Raw genomic sequence first — 25,965 nt, 5'->3', positions numbered from 1 at the left:
GACTTGCAGCTGTAATTGCTGCAAAAGGTGGCTCTGCAAAGTATTGACTTTGGGGGGTGAATAGTATGCACACTCACGTAAAAAATGTTTGGTCTTATTTCTTGTTTGTTTCACAATGAAAAATGTTTTGCATAATCTAAGTGGTAGGCATGTTGTGTAAATCAAATGATACAAACCCCCCCCAAAAAATTAATTCCAGATTGTAAGGCAACAAAATAGAAAAAATGCCAAGGGGTGAATACTTTTGCAAGCCACTGTAAAAGTTTCTCAACTCCAGTCCTAGGGAAACAACTGGTCAATGGCTTGATGATTAGTTGAATTGAATTGAATGGGGTGTGTAAGAGTCAATGAATGGGCTGGAGTAAGCAAGTGCAGCCCTGTGCTGTGAGGCCTCAGGGCTGGTGTTGAGGAAATCGATTCAAATATTTCAGTGAGGTGGTTTGTTCCATCCTTCACCGGAACAGGTTAAAAAAATCTGTAGCCTATTTACGATGGCGCTCTTGCCTTGACTCAACAACACTTCTTCCCTCTGCTGAACTTTTGACCCCCTCTTATCTGTATTTTCAGGCGCTTAGCATTCGGGTGAACCCTGTGTTATAACAGTCTTATCAGACGAGCTAAGATGTGTCCCCGTCCACAGGCTAACGTTAGAACACACACACACACCAGTTTGGCCAAAGGCTGGCAGATTTGTGTTATTGAATTTTCCAAGAATTTGTTTGTTGTGTTTCCGAAATGCCTGAAGTGCTGAGCTTTAACCAAAGTTCAAAAGTCATGCATTCCAAATGGAGGAACATTTCATTTTTATTTTACAGTTCTGTTTAACTGGTTTATTATGGTGTGAACAGTGAGTGGTACGCTGTATATATATATATATATATATATATATATATATATATATATATTAATGTATTGATTTCTTTTTAAATAAATGTGCTTGTTGCTATATCACTTCATTTTCAAATGTATATCAGGAAACAATCAAAATAGCTAATGGACTGAAGTAGGCTACTGAAGGCTGATAAATTCAAACTCGTATTTTAAAATAAATTGGACATATATTTTGATGAGCTTGGCATGGGTGTCCTCTTGTGGTTCAAAAAGGGTGTCACAGCTGTGAGACCTTATTGCTGTGTTCCTGGTTTGAACAGGTGGTGGTGCTGTAGGACTTAGAATAAGCTACTGTGGAGATGCTATCTCCACTTTCGTTTCCTCTCCTGGCTCAAACATGATATTGTTTCCTGTCATCTTTCTCACTATGATTTGTATTAGAGGCCTAATCTGGAGCAATTTATAAAGGAGCATCATAGGGGCATTGCAGTTGACACGTCAGGATCTGGGTTAAAATATACCAGGGATCCCAATAGGGACCATATACAGTGCCTTCGGAAAGTATTCAGACCCCCTTGACTTTTTAATTAAAAAATGTTTTCCTCCTCCTCAATCTACACACAATACCCCATAATGATAAACAGGTTAATGAATGTTTTGCCCAAAAATATTTAAAAAAAAATGAAATATCACATTTACATAAGTATTCAGACCCTTTACTCAGTACTTTGTTGAAGCACCTTTGGCAGTGATTACTACAGCCTTGAGTCTTCTTGGGTATGACGCTACAAGGTTGGCACATCTGTATTTGGGGAGTTTCTCCCGTTCTTCTCTGAAGATCCTCTCAAGCGCTATCAGGTTGGATGGGGAGTGTTGCTGCACAGCTATTTTCAGGTCTATCCAGAGATATTCGATCAGGTTCAAGTCCAGGCTCTGGCTGGGCCACTCAAGGACATTAACAGACTTGTCCAGAAGCAACTCCTGCATTGTCATGGCTGTGTGCTTAGGGTCGCTGTCCTGTTTGGAAGGTGAATCTTGTCCCCAGTCTGAGGTCCTGAGCGGTCTGGAGCAGGTTTCCATCAAGGATCTCTCTGTACTTTGCTCCGGTAATCTTTCCCTCGAACCTGACTAGTCTCCCAGGCCCTGCCGCTGAAAAACATCCCCACAGCATGATGCTGCCACCACCATGCCTCACTGTAGGGATGGTGTCATGTTTCCTCCAGATGTGACACATGGCATTCACGCCAAAGAGTTTCAACTTGGTTTCATCAGAATCTTGTTTCTCATGGCCAGAGATTTTTTAGGTGCCTTTTGGCAAACTCCAAGCGGACTGTCATGTGCCTTTTACTGAGGAGTGGCTTCCGTCTGGCCGCTCTACCATAAAGGCCTGATTGGTGGAGTGCTCCAATCAAGTTGTAGAAACATCTGAAGGATGATCAATGGAAACAGGATGCACACGAGCTCAATGTTGAGTGTCATAGCAAAGGGTCTGAATACTTTTGTAAATACGTTTTTTCTTTTTTAAATACATTTGCAAACATTTCTGTACACATGTTTTTTGCTTTGTCATGGGGGTACTGTGTGTAGATTGCTGATGAATTGTTTTTGTTTAATCCATTTGAGTTGAATGCTGTAACATAACAAACTGTGGGAAACGTAAAGGGGTCTGAATACTTTCCGAAGGCACTGTATAGGGACTATATATGGGGACATATCAGGGGTCCTTGGGTGGAAAGGATTGGAAACCCCTGGTGGAGAGGGATGGTATAAAACAAATGATCAGGCATATAGCTTTCCTGCCGCGTTAGTTTATTAATAACCGTGATCACCAACGGCGAAGAAAAGGTTGTAAAAGCAACAGATGTCATCACCAACATAAACATGGTCCTCCTTGTCTGTGGACCGGCCCAGCGTGACGAGCAGTATTCATACGGTACAGCAGAGGGAGAGATGTGCGGGTGAACGCTCGACGTCACAGCCACAGGCAGCAGAAGGATGGGCGAGAGTTGTGTGTACCTTGCCGCTGCTTCATGGCAATAGAGAGAGATGGCGTCCGCATCCCGATGAATAAGCAAAAAAAGAAGAGGAAAAAGGGTGATGCTGGACCCTACTACGCCTAGATGGGAAACCGTTTCATTCAACACATCAGCTATGGAGGGATTCATCTCTCTTTCACAATCATTTCGCTCCGGGGATGTTAACGCCCTTTTCATGCGTTTTTAAACTCCTCGTCTGATTCCTTCCAACTGGGGTGCGGGGATTGTTGTCCGGTAGGCTACATCTGTTTTCTTCCTCCGCTTCTCTGCCCATCCGACGCAGGGGCGAGGAGAAGAGGAGAGAAGGAGAAGAGAGGGAGAGCGATGGCTGCTGGAGGAGGATGCGGGGAGACGGTGGAACATTGCCGGGCAGAGGTGGAGCGTTTGACCCGTGAGCTGGCGGAGGCGAACCGGGAGAAGATCCGGGCTGCGGAGTGCGGTCTGGTGGTTCTGGAGGAGAACCAGACCCTGAAGCAGCAATATTCGGATCTAGAGGCCGAGCAAGAGGCGCTCCGACAGGAGCTGGAGCAGCTACAAGAGGTATCAACCACTTAAAACACGCTATTAAATAACACCCTAAGTTAACCATAAACATTGGCCTATGTGATATAAGTTCAGTGCTTCCTGGAAATGTATTCGTTAACATGCATTTATTAGTTAGCCTCCAAATCCAACTTCCTTCTGCCCCCCAGGCGGGTAGGCTACATCCCTTCCAAGGAATGCGTGATGTCAGCAAGATTAGGGCAGGCCCCCCCCCTCCCGCCTCACCCACAGAAGTTGGCACCAGTCAGACACCACACAGCGGGTCTGAGTCTGTCAGAGATACACAGGCCTCAGCAGAGAACTAGGAGGGGACGGAGAGGTCTTTGTTGTCGGAGCAGGGAGTAGCGTAGTAACTTGATGCTATGCGCAAGTCTGACGCGCAGGTATGGGCTTTCCAAGGTGTGCTAATGATGCGCAATTTGGTGCAATGGAATATCATATGTTTGCTGTGGTAGGCTACTTTGTGTGTGTAGATGGATGTAAACCATGGTTGTTATTATGTGTCAAACAGATTTTGCATGCCTATTTTAACAGATTTTTAAAGAGATACTGAATTCTGCAATACACTTGAACGCCTATGGGGGGAAGTGTTATCCGTCTATTCAAAAAGTAGGCCTGTGGAACAAGTTATACAGTACTTAGTACCACCGTAGTACACAATTCCCTATCTGGCAGACTCACTAAGTGCTAAGTGGCACACCCACATTTGGGATATTCATGTCCTACTCTTAAGAGTCATACCTCTAAAATAATTGGAGGAGGACTCTCTCACTTTTCTCCCTGTCCTCTGTTCTCATATTATTATTAGTATTTTCTCTCTCTCTCTCTCTCTCTCTCTCTCTCTCTCTCTCTCTCTCTCTCTCTCTCTCTCTTTCTCTCTCTCTCTCTCTCTCTCTCTCTCTCTCTCTCTCTCTCTTCTCTCTCTCTCTCTCTCTCTCTCTCTCTCTTCTTCTCTCCTCTCTCTCTCTCTTTCTCTCTCTCTCTCTCTCTCTCTCAAATCAGTTAGTCTTTCTCTCTCTCTCTCTCTCTCTCTCTTTGATATCAAAACAAAACTCTCATTATCCTTTGCAAATCAATTGGTGTCTGTCTCTTCTTCACAGCCTGACTGTTCCCAGGAGCATGTGCTTCACAGCAAATCAGTTAGTATTTGCAAATTCACTCGAGTTTGATATCAAAACAAAACAACATTACAAAGCAAATCAAGGGCATCATCAAGCCTGATGGAACTTGATTTAACCAGAATGCTATATTACTGGTCTTAATCAAAGCAAGCCTTTTCACCTTTACACTACATATAATCATAATATATATTTCTCCATCAGACCTCGGTTCAAATACATTTGTATATGAGTATCTGGTGTAAAAGTTTTAAAAAATCGTTGAGTATTTGAGTATTTTCAAATACACAGCCCAAAACAAGTACCTTTTTTTTTTGTATAAACCAAATAGTCGACCTGGGTAAATGCATGAGAGTGTATTTGAGTCAGTGTACTGTATTTGCATTTTTCAAATACTTTCCAAGAGTATTTTACAAATATATTAAAATGACTTTTCTTTTTAAAGAGAAATCTTTTTGTTTTTGAATACTTTGAATGTATGTAAAAGCAATTGAGATATTTTAATAGTATTTTAACACAAGTCTGTTCTTCACTACCATGGTTGGTAATTTATTCCTGTTCATTTCAATAATCAATTCATACTAATTAGCTACACTGTGCCAAGGTGTAATACATTTTTTTTTACAAATACTCTGTGGATTTGCAACAAACAGTGCTTTCTTTGCCATATGGAACCCTATGGCAGTATTCATTCACTGGTTTGTTAGCTATAATACAGACGGGTGTGTCTGTAGGCAGCTGAGGATGCATTTACAGTAACTGAAGGTCAGTGTGTGTGTGTGTGTGTGTGTGTGTGTGTGTGTGTGTGTGTGTGTGTGTGTGTGTGTGTGTGTGTGTGTGTGTGTGTGTGTGTGTGTGTGTGTGTGTTTGTGTGTGTGTGTGTGTGTGGATTTGGCATACATTCTGGAGTTCTATTAGATTGGTTTGGACGTGGTGTAGGCAGCCAACAATGAAGGCATGCCTGTGACTTGTCCACTCTGGATATGTCATATGCATGGCAACAATAAAGCCACACAGTGAGGCCATTTTAAGACATCTCAGGTCAGTTTAAACCATGTGTATTTAGATGTCAATCAGCTCAGCATTTGCTGTAGTACCCCGTCTTCCACTCTCTCCATCTCCCCCTCTCTCCCCCCCCCCCACCTCATTCTGTTTTCTGTGATACTGTGAAGGAGTTTCACACATCCCCATTTGCGACACCACCCCCAGTTCTCTCTCTTTTTCTCTCTGTTCCCCTTCTGCTCCTCTCCACCCTCTCTCCCTCTCCTTTCCTCCTCTCTCCCTCTCTCCTCTCTCCTCCTCTCTCCCCCTCTCCCCTCTCCTCTCCTCCTCTCTCCCCCTCTCCTCTCCACCCTCTCCCCCTCTCCTCTCCACCCTCTCCCCCTCTCCTCTCCTCCTCTCTCTCCCTCCTCCTCTCTCCCCCTCTCCACCCTCTCCTCCTCTCCCCCGCTCCTCTCCACCCTCTCCTCTCCTCCTCTCCCCCTCTCCTCTCCTCCTCTCTCCCCTCTCCTCCTCCCTCTCCTCTCCACCCTCTCCTCTCCTCCTCTCTCCCCCTCTCCTCTCCTCCTCTCTCCCCCTCTCCTCTCCTCCTCTCTCCCCTCTCCTCTCCTCCTCTCTCCCGCTTGGCCATGGCCACTGATCCTTAGAGAAAGTCTTCATCTGGTCTAGGTTTCCATCAGAGTCAGCTCAATACCTAATTTCATCTCAATGAACTCCTATCGGTCACTATGTTTCTCAGGCATACCGCTGCTACTGGGGAAAGGGCTAAACAGATCGCAGAATGATCTATCTAGCTAGATTGGACCATTTGTTGACAGTTATCTCACGTCGCTGTAATAGGAGGTTTTCCTTACCACTTTGAGAATAGGTAGATGTCCTACCTTTACTAGTCCTGTGGGTAGTAGTCTTCCACACGGTGGTCTGGTCCAGTTGGCTTTGGGGTGCAGGGTTATACTTGGGACATATGGCAGTATGCAGGGTTAGTACCTGCTAAAATTGGAAGTATCAAACAACCACTTCTATAGGTTTTTCTTGATGTGTTGTGAGCTGGACTACTCTGTTCCTCATTGCTCATTTAGACCAGGTTCAGTTCAGAAGGAAAGCTACTTTAGCACAGACATGCATGCTGGAAACAGTCCACCGTGACCATCGTGTTCCCTCTCTGAGCTTTACTGGAAACAGTCCACCATGACCACCGTGTTCCCTCTCTGAGCTTTACTGGAAACAGTCCACCGTGACCACCGTGTTCCCTCTCTGAGCTTTACTGGAAACAGTCCACTGTGACCACCGTGTTCCCTCTCTGAGCTTTACTGGAAACAGTCCCCCGTGACCACCGTGTTCCCTCTCTGAGCTTTACTGGAAACAGTCCCCCGTGACCACCGTGTTCCCTCTCTGAGCTTTACTGGAAACAGTCCACCATGACCACCATGTTCCCTCTCTGAGCTTTACTGGAAACAGTCCACCATGACCACCATGTTCCCTCTCTGAGCTTTACTGGAAACAGTCCACCGTGACCACCGTGTTCCCTCTCTGAGCTTTACTGGAAACAGTCCACCATGACCACCGTGTTCCCTCTCTGAGCTTTACTGGAAACAGTCCACCGTGACCACCGTGTTCCCTCTCTGAGCTTTACTGGAAACAGTCCACCATGACCACTGTGTTCCCTCTCTGAGCTTTACTGGAAACAGTCCACCATGACCACCGTGTTCCCTCTCTGAGCTTTACTGGAAACAGTCCACCATGACCACCATGTTCCCTCTCTGAGCTTTACTGGAAACAGTCCACCATGACCACCGTGTTCCCTCTCTGAGCTTTACTGGAAACAGTCCACCGTGACCACCGTGTTCCCTCTCTGAGCTTTACTGGAAACAGTCCACCGTGAGCACCGTGTTCCCTCTCTGAGCTTTACTGGAAACAGTCCACCGTGACCACCGTGTTCCCTCTCTGAGCTTTACTGGAAACAGTCCACCATGACCACCGTGTTCCCTCTCTGAGCTTTACTGGAAACAGTCCACCATGACTTTACTGGATGAAAGGACCAAAGAGAGACTCTGCCATAAATGATTCATCATAGCATGCTTTGCTTTCATCGTGGTAGTGTTGTACTAGACTGTCAGAGTTATTTAACGGGAATGTACAAGCCTGATTGGTAATTATCAACTCAATTACCTCACAAGGTCTTCTCAGTGTACAGGTAGCAGGAGTCAGTGTATCTAAGCACTATTGGGTCTGCAAACCTTTCATCACGAATTGCTATCAGCAGGTTTGATGAAAGGATGCTCATGAAAAAGCACAGGAAAAAGATCACTTTTGGTGGTGGTCGTGGTACATAATGAGTCACAGATTGATTTGTTAATCAATTGGAATGGACATTTCTAATTACAAAGGTTCAATTGATAAAATTACCATATGTAATAACACATTTGTGATGTATAATTTCTTTCTTCAAGAGAATGTCCAGGTGCCAAGTGGTTATGCTAGATATTTCCCTTAGCCAAAATGAAGCCTGCATTTAAACCACCATTTTCTAATTCAGACATTAACCTACAATGACATAGTCTGTCTTCTGCTCTTCTGATTCTAAAACATTAGGTAATTGAGTCCTGGTATAATGTAATCTAATAGCCATTGGTTAACAGCAGGATATGACCCAGAAGGACCAGCCTTGGCAATAAAGATCTACTGACTACTTAATGTTAATCAGCTTGCTCCACAGTAGCCCATTAGATTAGTTTTGAAGGGAGGAGTATTTAGGCTCCACTCATGTTATTTATTTGCTTGGGGAACATAACGTACACTCGCTCCATCCAGGAATTGGTGCATTCATTTGTTCATTGGAAGTGGGTTTCAAAGAGTAGGCTATAGTACTATGTAATACAGTGAGCTTCAGAAGTATTGGGACAGTGACAATTCTTTTGTTTTGGCTCTGTACTCCAGCACTTTGAAATGATACCATTACTATGAGGTTAAAGTGTAGACTGTCAGCTTTCATTTTAGATTATTTTGTGTTCAGTAGAAATGAATGGGAAATGATGTTTTGTGTCATGTTGGAGTCACTTTTATTGTAAATAAGAATCATTCATGTGGATGCTACCCAGTGGTGAACCATTATTCAGGGCAGAGCCCCACCTGTTTTGGGCCAACACTTTTAGGTTAAAAAAAAGTGTTGGGGGGCTTACCTGTTTTGCTTATTATTTTGGCATTAATATGTGTCAAATATCAGTTTGCAAACAATGTAAAAACAAATAAAAATGTCATTGAGTTAATAAAGCCGCATACAAACGTGTTCTCATTTTTGCTTTCTTGAGTAAGGCAGCTCCAAAATGCAGGTGTTTCAGCCTAGCTTAGTGCTTTCTGTGGTGATGGGGCTAGCCAGCAGAAAATACAGAGTGTTGCGCCTGATTGGTTCAGTTTTCTGTCATGATTGGCTCAGTTTTCTGTCACCCATGGGACATTACGTCATCCCCAATTCACAGTTAGAGCTCGAGTTAGAGTTAATATTGGAAGTGCCCGTCCAAGAAGGCTCAAGGTCATTGGTTACAGATAGAATGACATCATATCACATTATATCTACAGTAGCTTTGATTGGACTGATCATGTCAACATCACACTTCCAAAGTCTTAGCAAGCAGTCATCACCATGAATCAAGTGACAATCAAATCTTTTTCAGTCCTCGTCATAATGAAGAGAAATTAGAGATAAAACTTCTCGGTGCTGATCGGCCATTGGACATAAACATTACACAACAAGTTGGAAATCGCAAATTCAACAATGAGGGGTTTGGGAAGGAATCAGTGGCTAAATGTGAGTTCAAGACAACTGGGAACTTGGGGAAAAAACGAGCTACGGCTGGGATAATACGTTTTGAACAGTCATTCAACTCGGAATTGTAAGTTCAGCATCTTTCTCTTTGATGACAACATTTGCCCACTTTCCTGTTCAATCAAAATCAAATCAAATGTATTTGTCACATACACATGGTTAGCAGATGTTAATGCGAGTGTAGCGAAATGCTTGTGCTTCTAGTTCCGACAATGCAGTAATAACCAACGAGTAATCTAACCTAACAATTCCAAAACTACTACCTTACACACACAAGTATAAAGAATATCATCGAATATTGTAAGAGCTTTCATTGTCTGTTTATATGTAAGAACGGCCCATGTTCTGAATTCTGTCGCTGTACGTTTCAAAAGTGCTGAACAAATAGTTATATTGACTACATCCGTCCTAGCTTGCTCATCGATGTCTTATTCAAACTGATGGATTGCCTCTTGTCTGCTCGTCGTCCCCTTATGCCATAGTTTGTACATCTCAATTGTCAGTAGAAACCACATTTGTTTAAGCAAGTCAACCATATCAGCTATGTTTTTTGTAAAGGCAGTAAACGAGGCTGAATGAACTGTTTCGTTGCCAGGCAAGGCTCCGCTGATTGCCAGATGTAGCAGTGGTAAGGTGTTGGGACTGCTGTTGGGACTCTGCTGTTGGGACAGCTTTATGTGGGCCCTAACAGTTTGTGGGCACCGTTTGTCACCGTTATAGTGCAGTTCGTGTATTGTTTAGTGTTGTGTTGTGGCTTTGCTGGCAGGCATCCCACATTCCTTTTTGTTTGCCCCACCAAGATGTACATGCTAAAATCGCCACTGATGCTACCATGATTACAGACAGTCCTGAATGAATCGTGAATAATGATGAGTGAGAAAGTTACAGACGCACAAATGTCATACCCCCAAGACATGCTAACCCCTCACCATTACAATAACAGGGGAGGTTAGCATTTTTGTGGGGATATGCTTATAACTTTCTCGCTCATCATTATTCATGATTCATTCAGGACTATCTGTAGTCATGGTAACATCCACATTAATGTAGAAGTGTTTAGAAACATATTCTACAGTATAAGTGACTCCAAGATGACAAAATACATTATTTACCATTGATTCCTATTGGGCACAAAATCATCTGAAACACAACCAAAACAAACAGCAAATGCATCCGACAAGGTTGTAGAGTCACAAGCTTGATATAGTCCTTGAGTGCTAGGAATATGGGACCAAATACTTAACTTTTTACTACTTTAATACACATTTAAGTGAATTTGTCTCAGTCTGCACTTGTATAACTTCAAATCCAAAGTGCTGGAGTACAGAGCCAAAATAACTTAAAATGTTTCACTGTCCCAACACTTTTGGAGCTTCCTGTATATGTACTGTGCTGTATGTTTACAGAGCTACTTCATTTAGCAAATGCAATCTCAAATGGAGAGGGAGAGAGTATAAGGCCAGGGAGGGAGGGAGGGAGAGAGAGAGAGAAGTGTTTAAGGAATATCAGTAACTGTTTAAGAGTCCTTGAAGTGAGCATTTTCCATTTCCTGTGTAAAGTGCACCAGTGTCTGGGAGGAGCTGGGTGGAGTAATAACAAGCTATCTACAATTGACAGGTCAATCTACACCTCTGAGTTTGAGTTTATTTTTTATTTTTACAGGGACAGTGCACATTAATCAACGTTTCAGTAAAAGTGCCGGTTTTAGCCAGCCGGCTAATTTTCAACCGCAGTCCCTTGGCAGGTTATTAAAAACAATTACAATATAGACAATAGCACCGTAGAACAAGCAAGACATAGCAACATAGGACAAGCAAGACATAGCATACAGACAGAGCAACATAGAACAAAAAGCAGCAAGACAAAATTCATAAAAGAAACAAAGTGTTTCCACACCTCACAAGCTACAGACAACAGACAGGTTGTCTCTCTGCTATACATTCCTTTATCTAAGCCTGTAAAGCCTCCCTCACTCTATAGTTATACATTTCACACATATTACATCATGCTACATACACAGACCTGTATCTAAATCTACCCCATATTCCTCTCTGCTATACATATTACACACACGCGCGCCTTTGTGGCCCTAACCGACTTAGAGTACTGCTGTGTTATTGACTATATTCTCACCACTCAACATTTTCCTAAATCCATCCGTCTCGCCATCCTATAAAATGGTCCAATAGTCTTTATATTGTTTCATAAACCCTAGGCTATCAGTGATAGTGTAATGAGCTTATTGGAGTGCATTGTCTCTCTACTTGTCTCTCCTTGCATTAAGAATAAAACACTTCAGCGAGCAGGCCTTTCTAATCGACCTGGCCGGGGTATCCTGGAAGGATATTGACCTCATCCCGTCAGTAGAGGATGCCTGGTTGCTCTTCAAAAGTGCTTTCCTCTCCATCTTAAATAAGCATGCCCCATTCCAAAAATGTAGAACTAAGAACAAATATAGCCCTTGGTTCACCCCAGACTTGACTGCCCTTGACCAACACAAAAACATCCCGTGGCGTTCTGCATTAGCATCGAATAGCCCCTGCGATATGCAACTTTTCAGGAAAGTCAGGAGCCAATATACTCAGTCAGTTAGGAAAGCTAAGGCTAGCTTTTTCAAACAGAAATTTGATTCCTGTCGCACTAATTCCAAAACCTTTTGGGACACTGTAAAGTCCATGGAGAATAAGAGCACCTACTCCCAGCTGCCCACTGTACTGAGGATAGGAAACACTGTCACCACCGATAAATCTACGATAATTGATCATTTCAATAAGAATTTTTCTTTGGCGGACCGTGCTTTCCACCTGGCTACCCTTACCCCGGCCAACATCTCAGCACCCCCTGCAGCAACCTCTGGCAATCTCTATGGGGGTGCCACAGGGTTCAATTCTCGGGACAACTCTTTTCTCTGTATATATCAATGATGTCGCTCTTGCTGCTGATGATTCTCTGATCCACCTCTACACAGACTACACCATTCTGTATACATCTGGCCCTTCATTGGAGACTGTGCTAACAAACCTCCAAACGAGCTTCAACGCCATACAACACTCCTTCCGTGGCCTCCAACTGCTTTTAAATGCTAGTAAAACTAAGTGCATGCTCTTCAACCAATCGCTGCCCGCACCCTCCTGCCCGACTAGCATCACTACTCTGGACAGTTCTGACTTAGAATATGTGGACAACTACAAATACCTAGGTGTCTGGTTAGACTGTAAACTCTCCTTCCAGACTCACATTAAGCATCTCCAATCCAAAATTCATTCATGCTGCCAAACATACCCTGGTAAAACTGACTATCCTACCGATCCTTGACTTCGACAATGTCATTCACAAAATATCCCTATATCTACTCAGCAAACTGGATGTAGTCTATCACAGTGTCATTCGTTTTGTCACCAAAGCCCCTTATACCACCCACCACTGCGACCTGTATGCTCTCATTGGCTGGCCCTCACTACATATCCGTCGCCAATCCCACTGGTTCCAGGTCATCTATAAGTCTTTGCTAGGTAAAGCCCCGCCTTATCTCAGCTCACTGGTCACCATAGCAACACCCACCCATAGCACACGCTCCAGCAGGTATATTGCACTGGTCATCCTCAAAGCCAACACTTCCTTTGGCCACCTTTCCTTCCAGTTCTCTGCTGCTAATGACTGGAACGAATTGCAAAAATCTCTGAAGCTGGAGTCTTATATCTCCCTCTCTAACTTTAAGCAGCAGGTGTCAGAGCAGCTTACCGATCACTGTACCTGTACACAGCCAATCTGTAAATAGCACACCCAACTACCTCATCCCCATATTATGACTTACCTTTTTGCTCTTTTGCACCCTAGTATCTCTACTTGCTCTACTCATCATCTGCACATCCATCACTCCAGTATTAATGCTAAATTGTAATTATTTTGCCTCTATGGCCTATTTATTGCCTTACCCCCTACTCTTCTACATTTGCACACATTTTACAGAGATTTTTCTATTTTTCTTTTCTATTGTGTTATTGACTGTACGTTTGTTGATGTGTAACTCTGAGTTGTTGTTTTTTGTTGCACTGCTTTATCTTGGCCAGGTCGCAGTTGTAAATGAGAACTTGTTCTCAACTAGCCTACCTGGTTAAATAAAGGTGAAATAAATCAAAAATAACTGAATGATTAATGTGTGACCCTTGTGACGGGGGTTTAAAATGGGAAAGGTTTTATAGTCACATGTTGGAAGCAAGGGCTGTTTAAGGGGAAGTAGGAGGAAAGGTTTTGTGTTTGATTGAAAAAAAAATATGAAAAATTCAGCGTGCATTAGCACTGCTGTCAGGCTAAAAGCAGAAGCGCCCAACCTAACCCTCAACTCCCACAATGTCATACACAAACAACCAATGGGATGTATCCTTCTCCAGCTTGACAACTCTATTATGAACTGTATATAATCAAGTCGTCCCTAGACGCTGATCCCAGGTCAGTTTGTGTTCTAAGGCCTAATGGTTAATTTTAGAACGTGTGGGATGGTAGGCTGATCCTAGATCAGTGTCCGAGAGCCACTGCCACCTGGACCTTACCTTGACAGGAAGCAAATGGATCCATGTCTGCATGTCTATAATAAGGCATTCGTGTGAGTTATGGTATAGCTACTGACGGTCTATCATTGACTCTCAGAGCAAGGAGAATGGCTTAGATCTATTAGGAAATACCATTAGCCACACTTGGGCACCCAAATGCATTATGTCTTTCCCACTGTGGGCTATAGTGTAGTTGGCTGGGAATCTATCCCTCATCTGATCATGCTGCTATTGTGCAGAATGATCTGAAATACTAAAGTAAGTACTTCTTCACACTTACTGTAGTGTGTCAGTGAATCTTTTCAGTTCATTGTGGATTCACTGTGGGCAAAAAAAGAAGTGAGGCCTACTTTGACTGAATGGCTAAAGTCTCACAGACCTTTCAAACCCCAGAGTGGATGAAATCCCTTAACAGTAGGCTAACTGTTTTCTTCAACAGCTACTGTAGCTGGGCTGCATCCAAATGGCACCCTATTCCCTACATAGTGCACTACTTTTGACCAATCAATCAATCAAATGTATTTATAAAGCCTTCTTTACATCAGCTGATATCTCAAAGTGCTGTACAGAAACCCAGCCTAAAACCCCAAACAGCAAGAAATGCAGATGTAGAAGCACGGTGGCTAGGAAAAACTCCCTAGAAAGGCAGGAACCTAGAAAGAACCCAAGAGAGGAACCAGAATCTGAGGGTGGCCTGTCCTCTTCTGGCTGTGCCGGGTGGAGATTATAACATGGCCATTAAGGCCAGATTGTTCTTCAAAATGTTCAAAGGTTCATAGATGACCGGCAGGGTCAAATAATAATCACAGTGGTTGTAGAGGGTGCAACAGGTCAGTACCTCAGGAGTAAATGTCAGTTGGCTTTTCATAGCCGAGCATTCAGAGGTCGAGACAGCAGGTGCGGTAGAGAGAGAGAGCCAGAGAGTCGAATACAGCAGGTCCGGGACAAGGTAGCACGTCCAGTGGACAGTTCATGGTTCCCTAGCACAGCTAGAACAGTTGAAACTGGAGCAGCAGCACGACCAGTTGGTCTAAGGACAGCCAGGAGTCATCAGGCCAGGTAGTCCTGAGGCATGGTCCTAGGGCTCAGGTCCTCCAGGAGGGGAGGAAGAGAGAATTAGAGGGAGCATACTTAAATTCACACAGGACACCAGATAAGACAGGAGAATTAAAGAATTACACCTGATAAAACAGACTGACCCTAGCCCCCCGGCACATAGACTATTGCAGCATAGATACTGGAGACTGAGACAGGGGGGTTCGGGGGGACACTGTGGCCCTTGTGGCCCTTGTTGACCCTGTCCGATACCCCCGGACAGGGTCAACAAGGCAGGATATAACCACACCCACTTTGCCAAAGCACAGCCCCCACACCACTAGAGGGACATCAACAGACCACTAACTTGCTAACCTGAGACAAGGCTAAGTATAGCCCACGAAGATCTCCTCCACCTGCAAAAGCCTGAGGGGGCTCAAAACCGGACAGGAAGATCGCGTCTCAACCCACTCAAGTGTCGCCCCTCCCCTCAGCCCCCGTAATAGGGTCAAAGGCAGAGAATCCCAATGGAGGGAGGGGAGCTGGCCAGCCAGAGATAGCAAGGGCAGTTCGTCGCTCTAGTGCCTTGCCATTCACCTTCGCACCCCAGGGCCAAACTACACTCAATCATAGGACCTACTGAAGAGATTGAGTCTTTAGTAAGGACTTAAATGTCGGGACCGTGTCTGCGTCTCTCACCATTCCATATAAATGGAGCTCTATAGGAGAAAGCACTGCTTCCAGCTGTTTGCTTAGAAATTCTAGGGACAATAAGGAGGCCTGCGTCTTGTGACCGTAGCGTACGTGTAGGCATGTACGGCAGGACCAAATCGGACAGCTAGGTAGGAGCAAGCCTATGTAATGCTTCGTAGGTGAAATCAGCCAGGAGCCCTTTAGTGTGCCATTTGGGACACAGATGTCCCTGCACCTCTTATTAAATGATGGATTCTTCCTCTAGGTCACATGTTCACAGGCACTTAAGTGACGGCTGGAAAAAAAATCTCTGGGTACCTGTATTCCCCACATAGAGTACAGGGATAGGCTGAATAATTCAACGATATGAGGCTGTGGTTCTCTCATAATTAACCCGTAGACTCCTGAGAGGGGGGGGGGGGGGTGGAGAACAGTATCAGTGTTCCTAGTGTGGTTGTTGATGTAGTGGTTGGAGGGAAGAGGGAGACGATGTGACCTGACTGAAAGATTCATGTTAGTGTCCCTCCCTCCCTCCCTATCTCAGAATACCATCCATACATGACACCATCATATTACACACACGGGCATGATGCTCCGAGGTGGAGACTGGGGAGGAAGCTACCCACCCTGCCTCCCAGCCTATCTCCTGTTCTGTTCCTGGTCCTGTCCACCCAACCCAAGGTTACCTTCCAGAGAGGGTGTACTTCAAAAGGCCTGTGTTGTGCTGCAGTGGGGTTCCTTCTTCAAAGTGCACTGGGTCTCCCACATCTGCAGCCCTCCTGGGCCCTGTATTGATTAGTGTCTGTTTAAGGCTGCTGAGCCAGGTGCTGCTAACCCTTAGCTAGCAAACTCTCGAACTCAGCTAATCGGGACACAGTGAGAGGGGCATACAAACAGGCCACGCAGTAAGGATAAGGTGTATTGTGCTGATTTGATTGTGAGGCTCATGCAAAGTGTTTGATGCGAGTTAACCTGCAAAAACACCTCATCTGATAGATAGGTCATTTTTATTCATGTTATGTGTTTGCGTGATTACCTGTTGACTTATGGGGGTTTGATTATAGGGAGGACACTGTACACACGGATGGATAATGGAGATGCTATGTAGAGTTGTTAGCCTACTGGCAGTGGGACTACAGGCCTGTTGTGGGGGGCTCCAGCTGTTTCTCATTAGAGACACCCCTACAGAGAAGGAGATGGATATAATACATAACACTGTGTATGCAGATAACTGCCAAAGTAAAGGAAACACCAACATAAAGTGTCTTAAAAGGGCATTGGGCCGCCACGAGCCAGAACTGCTTCAATGCACCTTGTCATAGATTCTACAAGTGTCTGGAACTCTATTGGAGAGAGATGTGACACCGTTCTTCCATGAGAAATTCCATAATTTGGTGTTTTGTTGATGGTGGTGGAAAACGCTGTCTCAGGCGCTACAGAATGAATTGTCCTTGAATCCCCACACCACGCCACTCCAATCCCCTCCCTCCAGCCCACCTCCTCTTGCCCACGGGGGCAGCTATAGTCTGTTTACTCCAGTCCAGAGGTCCCCCACTGTCACTGACCAGGCAGGAGAAAAGTCAATTAACTAACAGTGATATGTCCTTCATATTGATCGAACTGGGCCCCATGCTGTGAGTTTAGTGTGGCGACGCTAAGATAGGACAGCTGTGGTCACCATCCCGTGTCCTGGGAGAGTTATAGGAAGTGCAGGTATTTGTTCTAGCCCAGCACCCTGATTCAAGCATTCCATAATTATCAAGACCTTAGTTACAGTAGTTGAATCGGGTGTGTTTTAGAGTTGGGCCGGAATAAAATCCTGCATTGTGCATTCTAGGGGGTAGAAGAGAGGCTGTGTATCTAACAGGAGTGTGTGTGTGTCCAGGGCCATCGACCAGTGTTTCTCTCCACGGGTGCTGTGCTAGTCTGGCACGGGTCAGATGGCTCCTGACAGATCCGAGATGGCGTGAAATGGAGCGTTTAACAGGGTGTCACTGTGCCAGCGCATGGCCCTGTGTGAGCTCAAAGAGCTGCTCATGATGACATCGCCCCTGTTAACGAGCGTGTCAGAGGAGTCCGTCTGAGGGAGAGGGGACGGCGGAAAGGCTACTGTCTATCCGTTGTGAAGAGAACAGATGAGTGAAGAAGGGTAGCGAGACAGGGCGGTAATGGTGAATCCGTCTATTGTCTTGGGAAACGCCTGTCCCAGTGAGAACGGTTGCTGAATACTGCTGTTGTGTATGTGAGTGTCCACTTATGTAACATAGATCAAATAAAGCTCGTAGGTCACTTTCATTCGACCCCTTTGGTTGATGTGTGTTGTTTGGCCTGTTGATACCTCAGCGGAAAGATATGTGAATCCTTGACACTGGCAAGTCCACAACACTGGCTAGCTCTACGGGGAGGGACAGTCCGTGAAACTCCGAGGTACGGCCCATTACTGGTCTCTTAGAGTAGTTGTCTAAAGACACAAAGGGGAGAAAAAAAAGGAGAGATGAAGAGAAATGGAAGAGGGAGGGAGATAGAGGAGGACTGTAATAACAGGCAAAGTGCAAGAACCAATTTCAAAAAGCTAATATCTCTCCCATTCTTCTCTGTCAGGCTGGCTGTGAGGGAAAGAGAGAGAGAGAGGTTGGGAGAAAGTAAAATAGTCTGTGATTATAGTAATCAACAAGGCTCCTTTCCCTGCCATCCTCTCTGCAGACCGTGGTATCCTGTGGGATAATAAAGACTGAGAGGGCCTCTGTCAGAGGAGCAGACAGTCTGTCTCAGAGGAGCAGACAGTCTGTCTCAGAGGAGCAGACAGTCTCTCTCAGAGGAGCAGACAGTCTGTCTCCCTCCGCTGGGTGGCGTCTCTTAGTCTCCGTGGTCCAGTCCCGTGTGGCTCAGTTGGTAGCGCATGGTGCTAGCAACGCCAGGGTTCTAGGTTCGATTACTGGAATTTTCCAATGCTGGAAATCTACGTGTAAAGGATTTCGCGCTGCTTGCTTAGCGAGTAACACGTCCTTGCGATTTGGCCCATATCTGGCTCCAACTCGGGACCTCTGTCTCACAAACTCACGTGACCATCCTCCCTCAAGCGTCTTAGCTGATTGCGCCACCTAAAAAGCTAGCTAAGGAGGCGACGAAAGCGGGACACCTTAAGGCTGAGGAGTACGTTTCACACATCCCCGTGTGCTACATATGCACTCACTACCGTGAGTCGCTCTGGATCAGTGTCCACTAAATGACAAAAAATTCTCTCTCTCTCTCTTTCTTGGAGCGTTACACCTCCCATTTGCATGAGGGGGGGCAAGGGTTGGTGAACATTGGGTCCAGGGTGACAGCTTCCTGTGCTTTGAATGTTCACAGAGATGTTTCATGGATAATGGAGGAGCCACATTTTCACAACCCACTTATCCAGATCAGAGTGCTGACCTCTGCCAGCCTGTGAGAGCGTGGTTCACTAGGTCGGGTGATCAGAGTGCTGACCTCTGCCAGCTTGTGAGAGCGTGGTTCACTAGGTCGGGTGATCAGAGTGCTGACCTCTGCCAGCTTGTGAGAGCGTGGTTCACTAGGTCGGGTGATCAGAGTGCTGACCTCTGTCAGCCTGTGAGAGCGTGGTTCACTAGGTCGGGTGATCAGAGTGCTGACCTCTGCCAGCCTGTGAGAGCGTGGTTCACTAGGTCGGGTGATCAGAGTGCTGACCTCTGCCAGCCTGTGAGAGCGTGGTTCACTAGGTCGGGTGATCAGAGTGCTGACCTCTGCCAGCTTGTGAGAGCGTGGTTCACTACGTCGGGTGATCAGAGTGCTGACCTCTGCCAGCTTGTGAGAGCGTGGTTCACTAGGTCGGGTGATCAGAGTGCTGACCTCTGCCAGCCTGTGAGAGCGTGGTTCACTAGGTCGGGTGATCAGAGTGCTGACCTCTGCCAGCCTGTGAGAGCGTGGTTCACTAGGTCGGGTGATCAGAGTGCTGACCTCTGCCAGCCTGTGAGAGCGTGGTTCACTAGGTCGGGTGATCAGAGTGCTGACCTCTGCCAGCCTGTGAGAGCGTGGTTCACTAGGTCGGGTGATCAGAGTGCTGACCTCTGCCAGCTTGTGAGAGCGTGGTTCACTAGGTTGGGTGACCTGTAAAAAGGGTGGAAATCTGCCAGTGTCGTGGTGGAGGATTCCGCCATTGGGGCGGCAGGGTAGCCTAGTGGTTAGAGCGTTGGACTAGTAACCGGAAGGTTGCAAGTTCAAATCCCCAAGCTGACAAGGTACAAATCTGTCGTTCAGGCAGTTAACCCACTGTTCCTAGGCCGTCATTGAAAATAAGAATTTGTTCTTAACTGACTTGCCTAGTTAAATAAAGGTAAAAAAAAAAAAAGGAGGCGGTGGATTCCTCCATAAGGAGGCTTCTGCAGCAGGTGGTGGATTCCTCCATAAGGAGGCTGCTGCATCAAGTGGTGGAGGATTCCTCCATAAGGAGGCTGCTGCATCAAGTGGTGGAGGATTCCTCCATAAGGAGGCTGCTGCATCAAGTGGTGGAGGATTCCTCCATAAGGAGGCTTCTGCAGCAGGTGGTATAGGATTCCTCCATAAGGAGGCTGCTGCAGCAGGTGGTATAGGATTCCTCCATAAGGAGGCTGCTGCAGCAGGTGGTATAGGATTCCTCCATAAGGAGGCTGCTGCAGCAGGTGGTATAGGATTCCTCCATAAGGAGGCTGCTGCAGCAGGTGGTGGAGGATTCCTCCATAAGGAGGCTGCTGCAGCAGGTGGTATAGTATTCCTCCATAAGGAGGCTGCTGCAGCAGGTGGTATAGGATTCCTCCATAAGGAGCCTGCTGCAGCAGGTGGTATAGGATTCCTCCATAAGGAGGCTGCTGCAGCAGGTGGTATAGGATTCCTCCATAAGGAGGCTGCTGCAGCAGGTGGTATAGGATTCCTCCATGCAGCAAGGAGGCTGCTGCAGCAGGTGGTATAGGATTCCTCCATAAGGAGGCTGCTGCAGCAGGTGGTATAGGATTCCTCCATAAGGAGGCTGCTGCAGCAGGTGGTATAGGATTCCTCCATAAGGAGGCTGCTGCAGCAGGTGGTATAGGATTCCTCCATAAGGAGGCTGCTGCAGCAGGTGGTGGAGGATTCCTCCATAAGGAGGCTGCTGCAGCAGGTGGTATAGGATTCCTCCATAAGGAGGCTGCTGCAGCAGATGGTATAGGATTCCTCCATAAGGAGGCTGCTGCAGCAGGTGGTGGAGGGCGTCCATTCTGCACTGCCGTGCTTGTTTAGAGAGACGCTGGGGAATAAGCCGAGACTGGACCGTCGGGGGAACACCAGGAGGGTGAGGGAATGATCCTATAGTTCAAGACTCCGGGCTGAGGATGGGCTGAGGACAACACGGTGGCTGGGGGGATTTGGGACCTGGCTATTCTCTGAGAGGATGTTTGCGCTCCCTGTATACGCCTCCGATTAGAAAAAGCGTACTGTTGATCTACAGTGGATGATAATTCACAGGGTTACTACTAGGAACTGATACGTGTCGCACCTTGATCCATCGGGGGGTGGTTCTGTTGGGAGGAGGAGACATCTGTTTTTTTCTGTCCTGGCTGGGTGGTGTACAGGGCTAGGGTTGGAGATGACTCTGGACCTATATGTTGGAGGGCCTAGGTATAACGTAGCCAACAGGGAAAGAAAAGGACTGCCTAGTAAACTACCTGTTAGGGCAGATACACATGTCAATGTGGAAGACCAGGAAACAAAGACCGGGGGGGGGTGTACGGACACCAGAGTAGTGCTGCTGGGGCGGGCTCGGCTCACACTGGAGCATGTACCGTATATGGGGGCTGGTGAACCGTGTGGGGGGCATCAGAGGGTTCTATGTACAGTGGACGAGGAGGGGGCTTAGTTTTTAACTTTCTAGGTACGTTCAAATGAAGTGAGGTTTTAGCCTTTAATGATGTAACTATTGGGCCAATAAAGGTAGTATTTTATTTTTCGAAGTTGAGTGGGTGACGGAGATGGCCCTAAGGTACTGTGTCAGCAGGATGTCTCTCTGAAAACAGGACACAAAACAGTGGAACAGATTTCTTAGTGATGCCTGAAGAGTACTGTAGGACTATATGAGTGAGTGGCACAGATTTCTTGGGTGCACAGATTTCTATGTAACACCTGGACAATGAGTGAGTGTAGCTGGTTAGAGACCTCTGAATGATTGGAACATCTGTCTGTGATGAGAGAGAATCGGAGTGAAGAAGGGGACTAAAACAGACCCAGTTTACTGTAGCAATGTTATAATGACACACACACACACACACACACACGTCACACACACACCTCAGACGCCACAAGTCTGTTATTGTCTGTGGTATTGTTTACTTTCTGTCATATTGGAGATTCCAGGAAACGACTCTGGTTGATCATCAATATATCGAGAGGCTAATATCACTTACATGGTACATGATGTAATCTGATGTCCTCCCCTGTGCTTTCTCTCCTCTCTCTCTCTCTCTTCTCTTTCTCTCTCTCTCTCTCTCTCTCTCTCTCTCTCTCTCTCTCTCTCTCTCTCTCTCGCACTCTCTCACACTCTCGCGCTCTCTCTCTCTCTCTCTCTGAGACGAGGACAAACCTAAAACAGAGAGAGGGTGTGAGAGAAGGAGAGAGAGAGAGAGAGAGAGAGAGAGAGAGAGAGAGAGAGAGAGAGAGAAGAGAGAAAGCACATGGGATGACATGGGATGACGACATCTTAGACAGTCTGCCTCTCTGTGGAAACCAATACCAACCTGCGGGTTTGAACTGCCATGTTTTCAACCGGGCCCACCTTGTAGAGGGGCGGATTTAAGAACCATTCCATCACTACTGTTACCATCAACCACCATCATATGCTCTTAATACCTCTCTAGACTAAAGCCCTAAACCCTCCCATGTGCCCTAAACCCTCCGTGTGCTCTTAATACCTCTCTAGACTACAGCCCTAAAGCCTCTGCGCTCTTAATACCTCTCTTGACTATAGCCCTAAAGCCTCTGCGCTCTTAATACCTCTCTAGACTAAAGCCCTAAAGCCTCTCTGTGCTTCTCCCTGACTAGAGCATCCTAGCAGTACGTCTGCTGACTCACCCTCTTCCTGTAAATGATGTCATTTATTTATCTTTTGAAGGAGCAGAGAAAGTGTCCTGTCCTCTGAGGAATAATATACTGAGACATCTCCTCTCCTCTGATGAATAATATACTGAGACATCTCCTCTCCTCTCCTCTGAGGAATAATATACCGAGACATCTCCTCTCCTCTCCTCTGAGGAATAATATACTGAGACATCTCCTCTCCTCTGAGGAATAATATACTGAGACAACTCCTCTCCTCTGAGGAATAATATACTGAGACATCTCCTCTCCTCTCACCACTTCCTGACATCAAAAAGCAGGAATTCCTGTCAATGACTATAACAAACTTAAACGTGCATACCAGGTGACCAGTTTGTAAGCATTTGTACCGCTGCTGTCTCTGTCCTTGGTGCTGAAATACTAACAGTCATGCTGAAGCGTTAGCCCACGGATGCAGCTCAACATGATCTCTATCCCATGGAATGTCTGTTTGAAACACTGCTCACATTGGCTACCACACAATTGAGCCAATGTTTCATGTTGGTTAGAAGTGCACTACACAGGGAATACATAGGGTCTCATTTAAGACATAACCACACTAGGATAATGTCTGTCCTAGCCAGATAGAGACATTCACACTAGGATAATGTCTGTCCTAGCCAGGCAGAGACAGTCACACTAGGATAATGTCTGTCTTAGCCAGATAGAGACAGTCACACTAGGATAATGTCTGTCCTAGCCAGACAGAGACAGTCACACTAGGATAATGTCTGTCCTAGCCAGACAGAGATAGTCACACTAGGATCATGTCTGTCCTAGCCAGGCAGAGACAGTCACACTAGGATCATGTCTGTCCTAGCCAGGCAGAGACAGTCACACTAGGATCATGTCTGTCCTAGCCAGGCAGAGACAGTCACACTAGGATCATGTCTGTCCTAGCCAGGCAGAGACAGTCACACTAGGATCATGTCTGTCCTAGCCAGGCAGAGACAGTCACACTAGGATCATGTCTGTCCTAGCCAGGCAGAGACAGTCACACTAGGATCATGTCTGTCCTAGCCAGGCAGAGACAGTCACACTAGGATCATGTCTGTCCTAGCCAGGCAGAGACAGTCACACTAGGATCATGTCTGTCCTAGCCAGGCAGAGACAGTCACACTAGGATCATGTCTGTCCTAGCCAGGCAGAGACAGTCACACTAGGATCATGTCTGTCCTAGCCAGGCAGAGACAGTCACACTAGGATCATGTCTGTCCTAGCCAGGCAGAGACAGTCACACTAGGATCATGTCTGTCCTAGCCAGGCAGAGACAGTCACACTAGGATCATGTCTGTCCTAGCCAGGCAGAGACAGTCACACTAGGATCATGTCTGTCCTAGCCAGGCAGAGACAGTCACACTAGGATCATGTCTGTCCTAGCCAGGCAGAGACAGTCACACTAGGATCATGTCTGTCCTAGCCAGGCAGAGACAGTCACACTAGGATCATGTCTGTCCTAGCCAGGCAGAGACAGTCACACTAGGATCATGTCTGTCCTAGCCAGTCAGAGACAGTCACACTAGGATCATGTCTGTCCTAGCCAGTCAGAGACAGTCACACTAGGATCATGTCTGTCCTAGCCAGGCAGAGACAGTCACACTAGGATCATGTCTGTCCTAGCCAGGCAGAGACAGTCACACTAGGATCATGTCTGTCCTAGCCAGGCAGAGACAGTCACACTAGGATCATGTCTGTCCTAGCCAGGCAGAGACAGTCACACTAGGATCATGTCTGTCCTAGCCAGGCAGAGACAGTCACACTAGGATCATGTCTGTCCTAGCCAGGCAGAGACAGTCACACTAGGATCATGTCTGTCCTAGCCAGGCAGAGACAGTCACACTAGGATCATGTCTGTCCTAGCCAGGCAGAGACAGTCACACTAGGATCATGTCTGTCCTAGCCAGTCAGAGACAGTCACACTAGGATCATGTCTGTCCTAGCCAGTCAGAGACAGTCACACTAGGATCATGTCTGTCCTAGCCAGGCAGAGACAGTCACACTAGGATCATGTCTGTCCTAGCCAGGCAGAGACAGTCACACTAGGATAATGTCTGTCCTAGCCAGGCAGAGACAGTCACACTAGGATAATGTCTGTCCTAGCCAGGCAGAGACAGTCACACTAGGATCATGTCTGTCCTAGCCAGGCAGAGACAGTCACACTAGGATCATGTCTGTCCTAGCCAGGCAGAGACAGTCACACTAGGATCATGTCTGTCCTAGCCAGGCAGAGACAGTCACACTAGGATAATGTCTGTCCTAGCCAGGCAGAGACAGTCACACTAGGATCATGTCTGTCCTAGCCAGGCAGAGACAGTCACACTAGGATCATGTCTGTCCTAGCCAGGCAGAGACAGTCACACTAGGATCATGTCTGTCCTAGCCAGGCAGAGACAGTCACACTAGGATCATGTCTGTCCTAGCCAGGCAGAGACAGTCACACTAGGATCATGTCTGTCCTAGCCAGGCAGAGACAGTCACACTAGGATAATGTCTGTCCTAGCCAGGCAGAGACAGTCACACTAGGATCATGTCTGTCCTAGCCAGGCAGAGACAGTCACACTAGGATCATGTCTGTCCTAGCCAGGCAGAGACAGTCACACTAGGATCATGTCTGTCCTAGCCAGGCAGAGACAGTCACACTAGGATCATGTCTGTCCTAGCCAGGCAGAGACAGTCACACTAGGATCATGTCTGTCCTAGCCAGGCAGAGACAGTCACACTAGGATCATGTCTGTCCTAGCCAGGCAGAGAGTGCCTCGAGGCTACATATTGGGATTTGCAAATAAAAAGGCTTGGTGACACTGTGGCTTGTTCTGCTCTGCTCTGTTAACGCCCCATCTGTCTCTCGTCAAGCGGGGAGAATGTTGTACTTTACTGTCAGAGGAAATTGGATGACCAGCGTTAGGGTATGCATCCCAAATGGCACCCTATTTCCTATTTCCTTACCCTAGTAAAACTGACTATCCTACCGATCCTCGACTTCGGCGATGTCATCTACAAAATAGCTTCCAATACTCTACTTAGCAAAATAGATGCATTTTATAATAGTGCCATCCGTTTTGTTACTAAAACACCTTATACCACCCACCACTGCAACCTGTATGCTCTAGTCGGCTGGCCCTCGCTACATAATCGTCTCCAGACCCACTGGCTCCAGGTCATCTATAAGTCCATGCTAGGTAAAGCTCCGCCTTATCTCAGTTCACTGGTCACGATGGCAACACCCACCCGTAGCACGC

The 25,965-nt window shown here is 46.4% G+C and overlaps 1 protein-coding gene across 4 annotated transcripts in view; it reads left to right on the top strand.

The window, feature by feature from the left end:
* Positions 1–2,763: 2,763 nt before the first annotated feature.
* LOC115133140 (protein bicaudal D homolog 1-like) overlaps positions 2,764–25,965 on the top strand; it is a 37,837-nt gene continuing 14,635 nt past the window's right edge. For all 4 annotated transcript variants that reach the window (XM_029666063.2, XM_029666064.2, XM_029666065.2 and 1 more), the window contains exon 1: positions 2,764–3,407. In XM_029666063.2, coding sequence (XP_029521923.2) covers positions 3,192–3,407 — 216 coding nt within the window. In that variant the 5' untranslated portion in view covers positions 2,764–3,191. The remainder of the gene's footprint in view (positions 3,408–25,965) is intronic.

This window comes from Oncorhynchus nerka, linkage group LG8 (assembly GCF_034236695.1).
Source record: "Oncorhynchus nerka isolate Pitt River linkage group LG8, Oner_Uvic_2.0, whole genome shotgun sequence".
Lineage (NCBI taxonomy): Eukaryota > Metazoa > Chordata > Actinopteri > Salmoniformes > Salmonidae > Oncorhynchus > Oncorhynchus nerka.
Note: the sequence above shows the minus strand (reverse complement) of the source record. Positions and strands in the feature narration are given on the sequence as shown.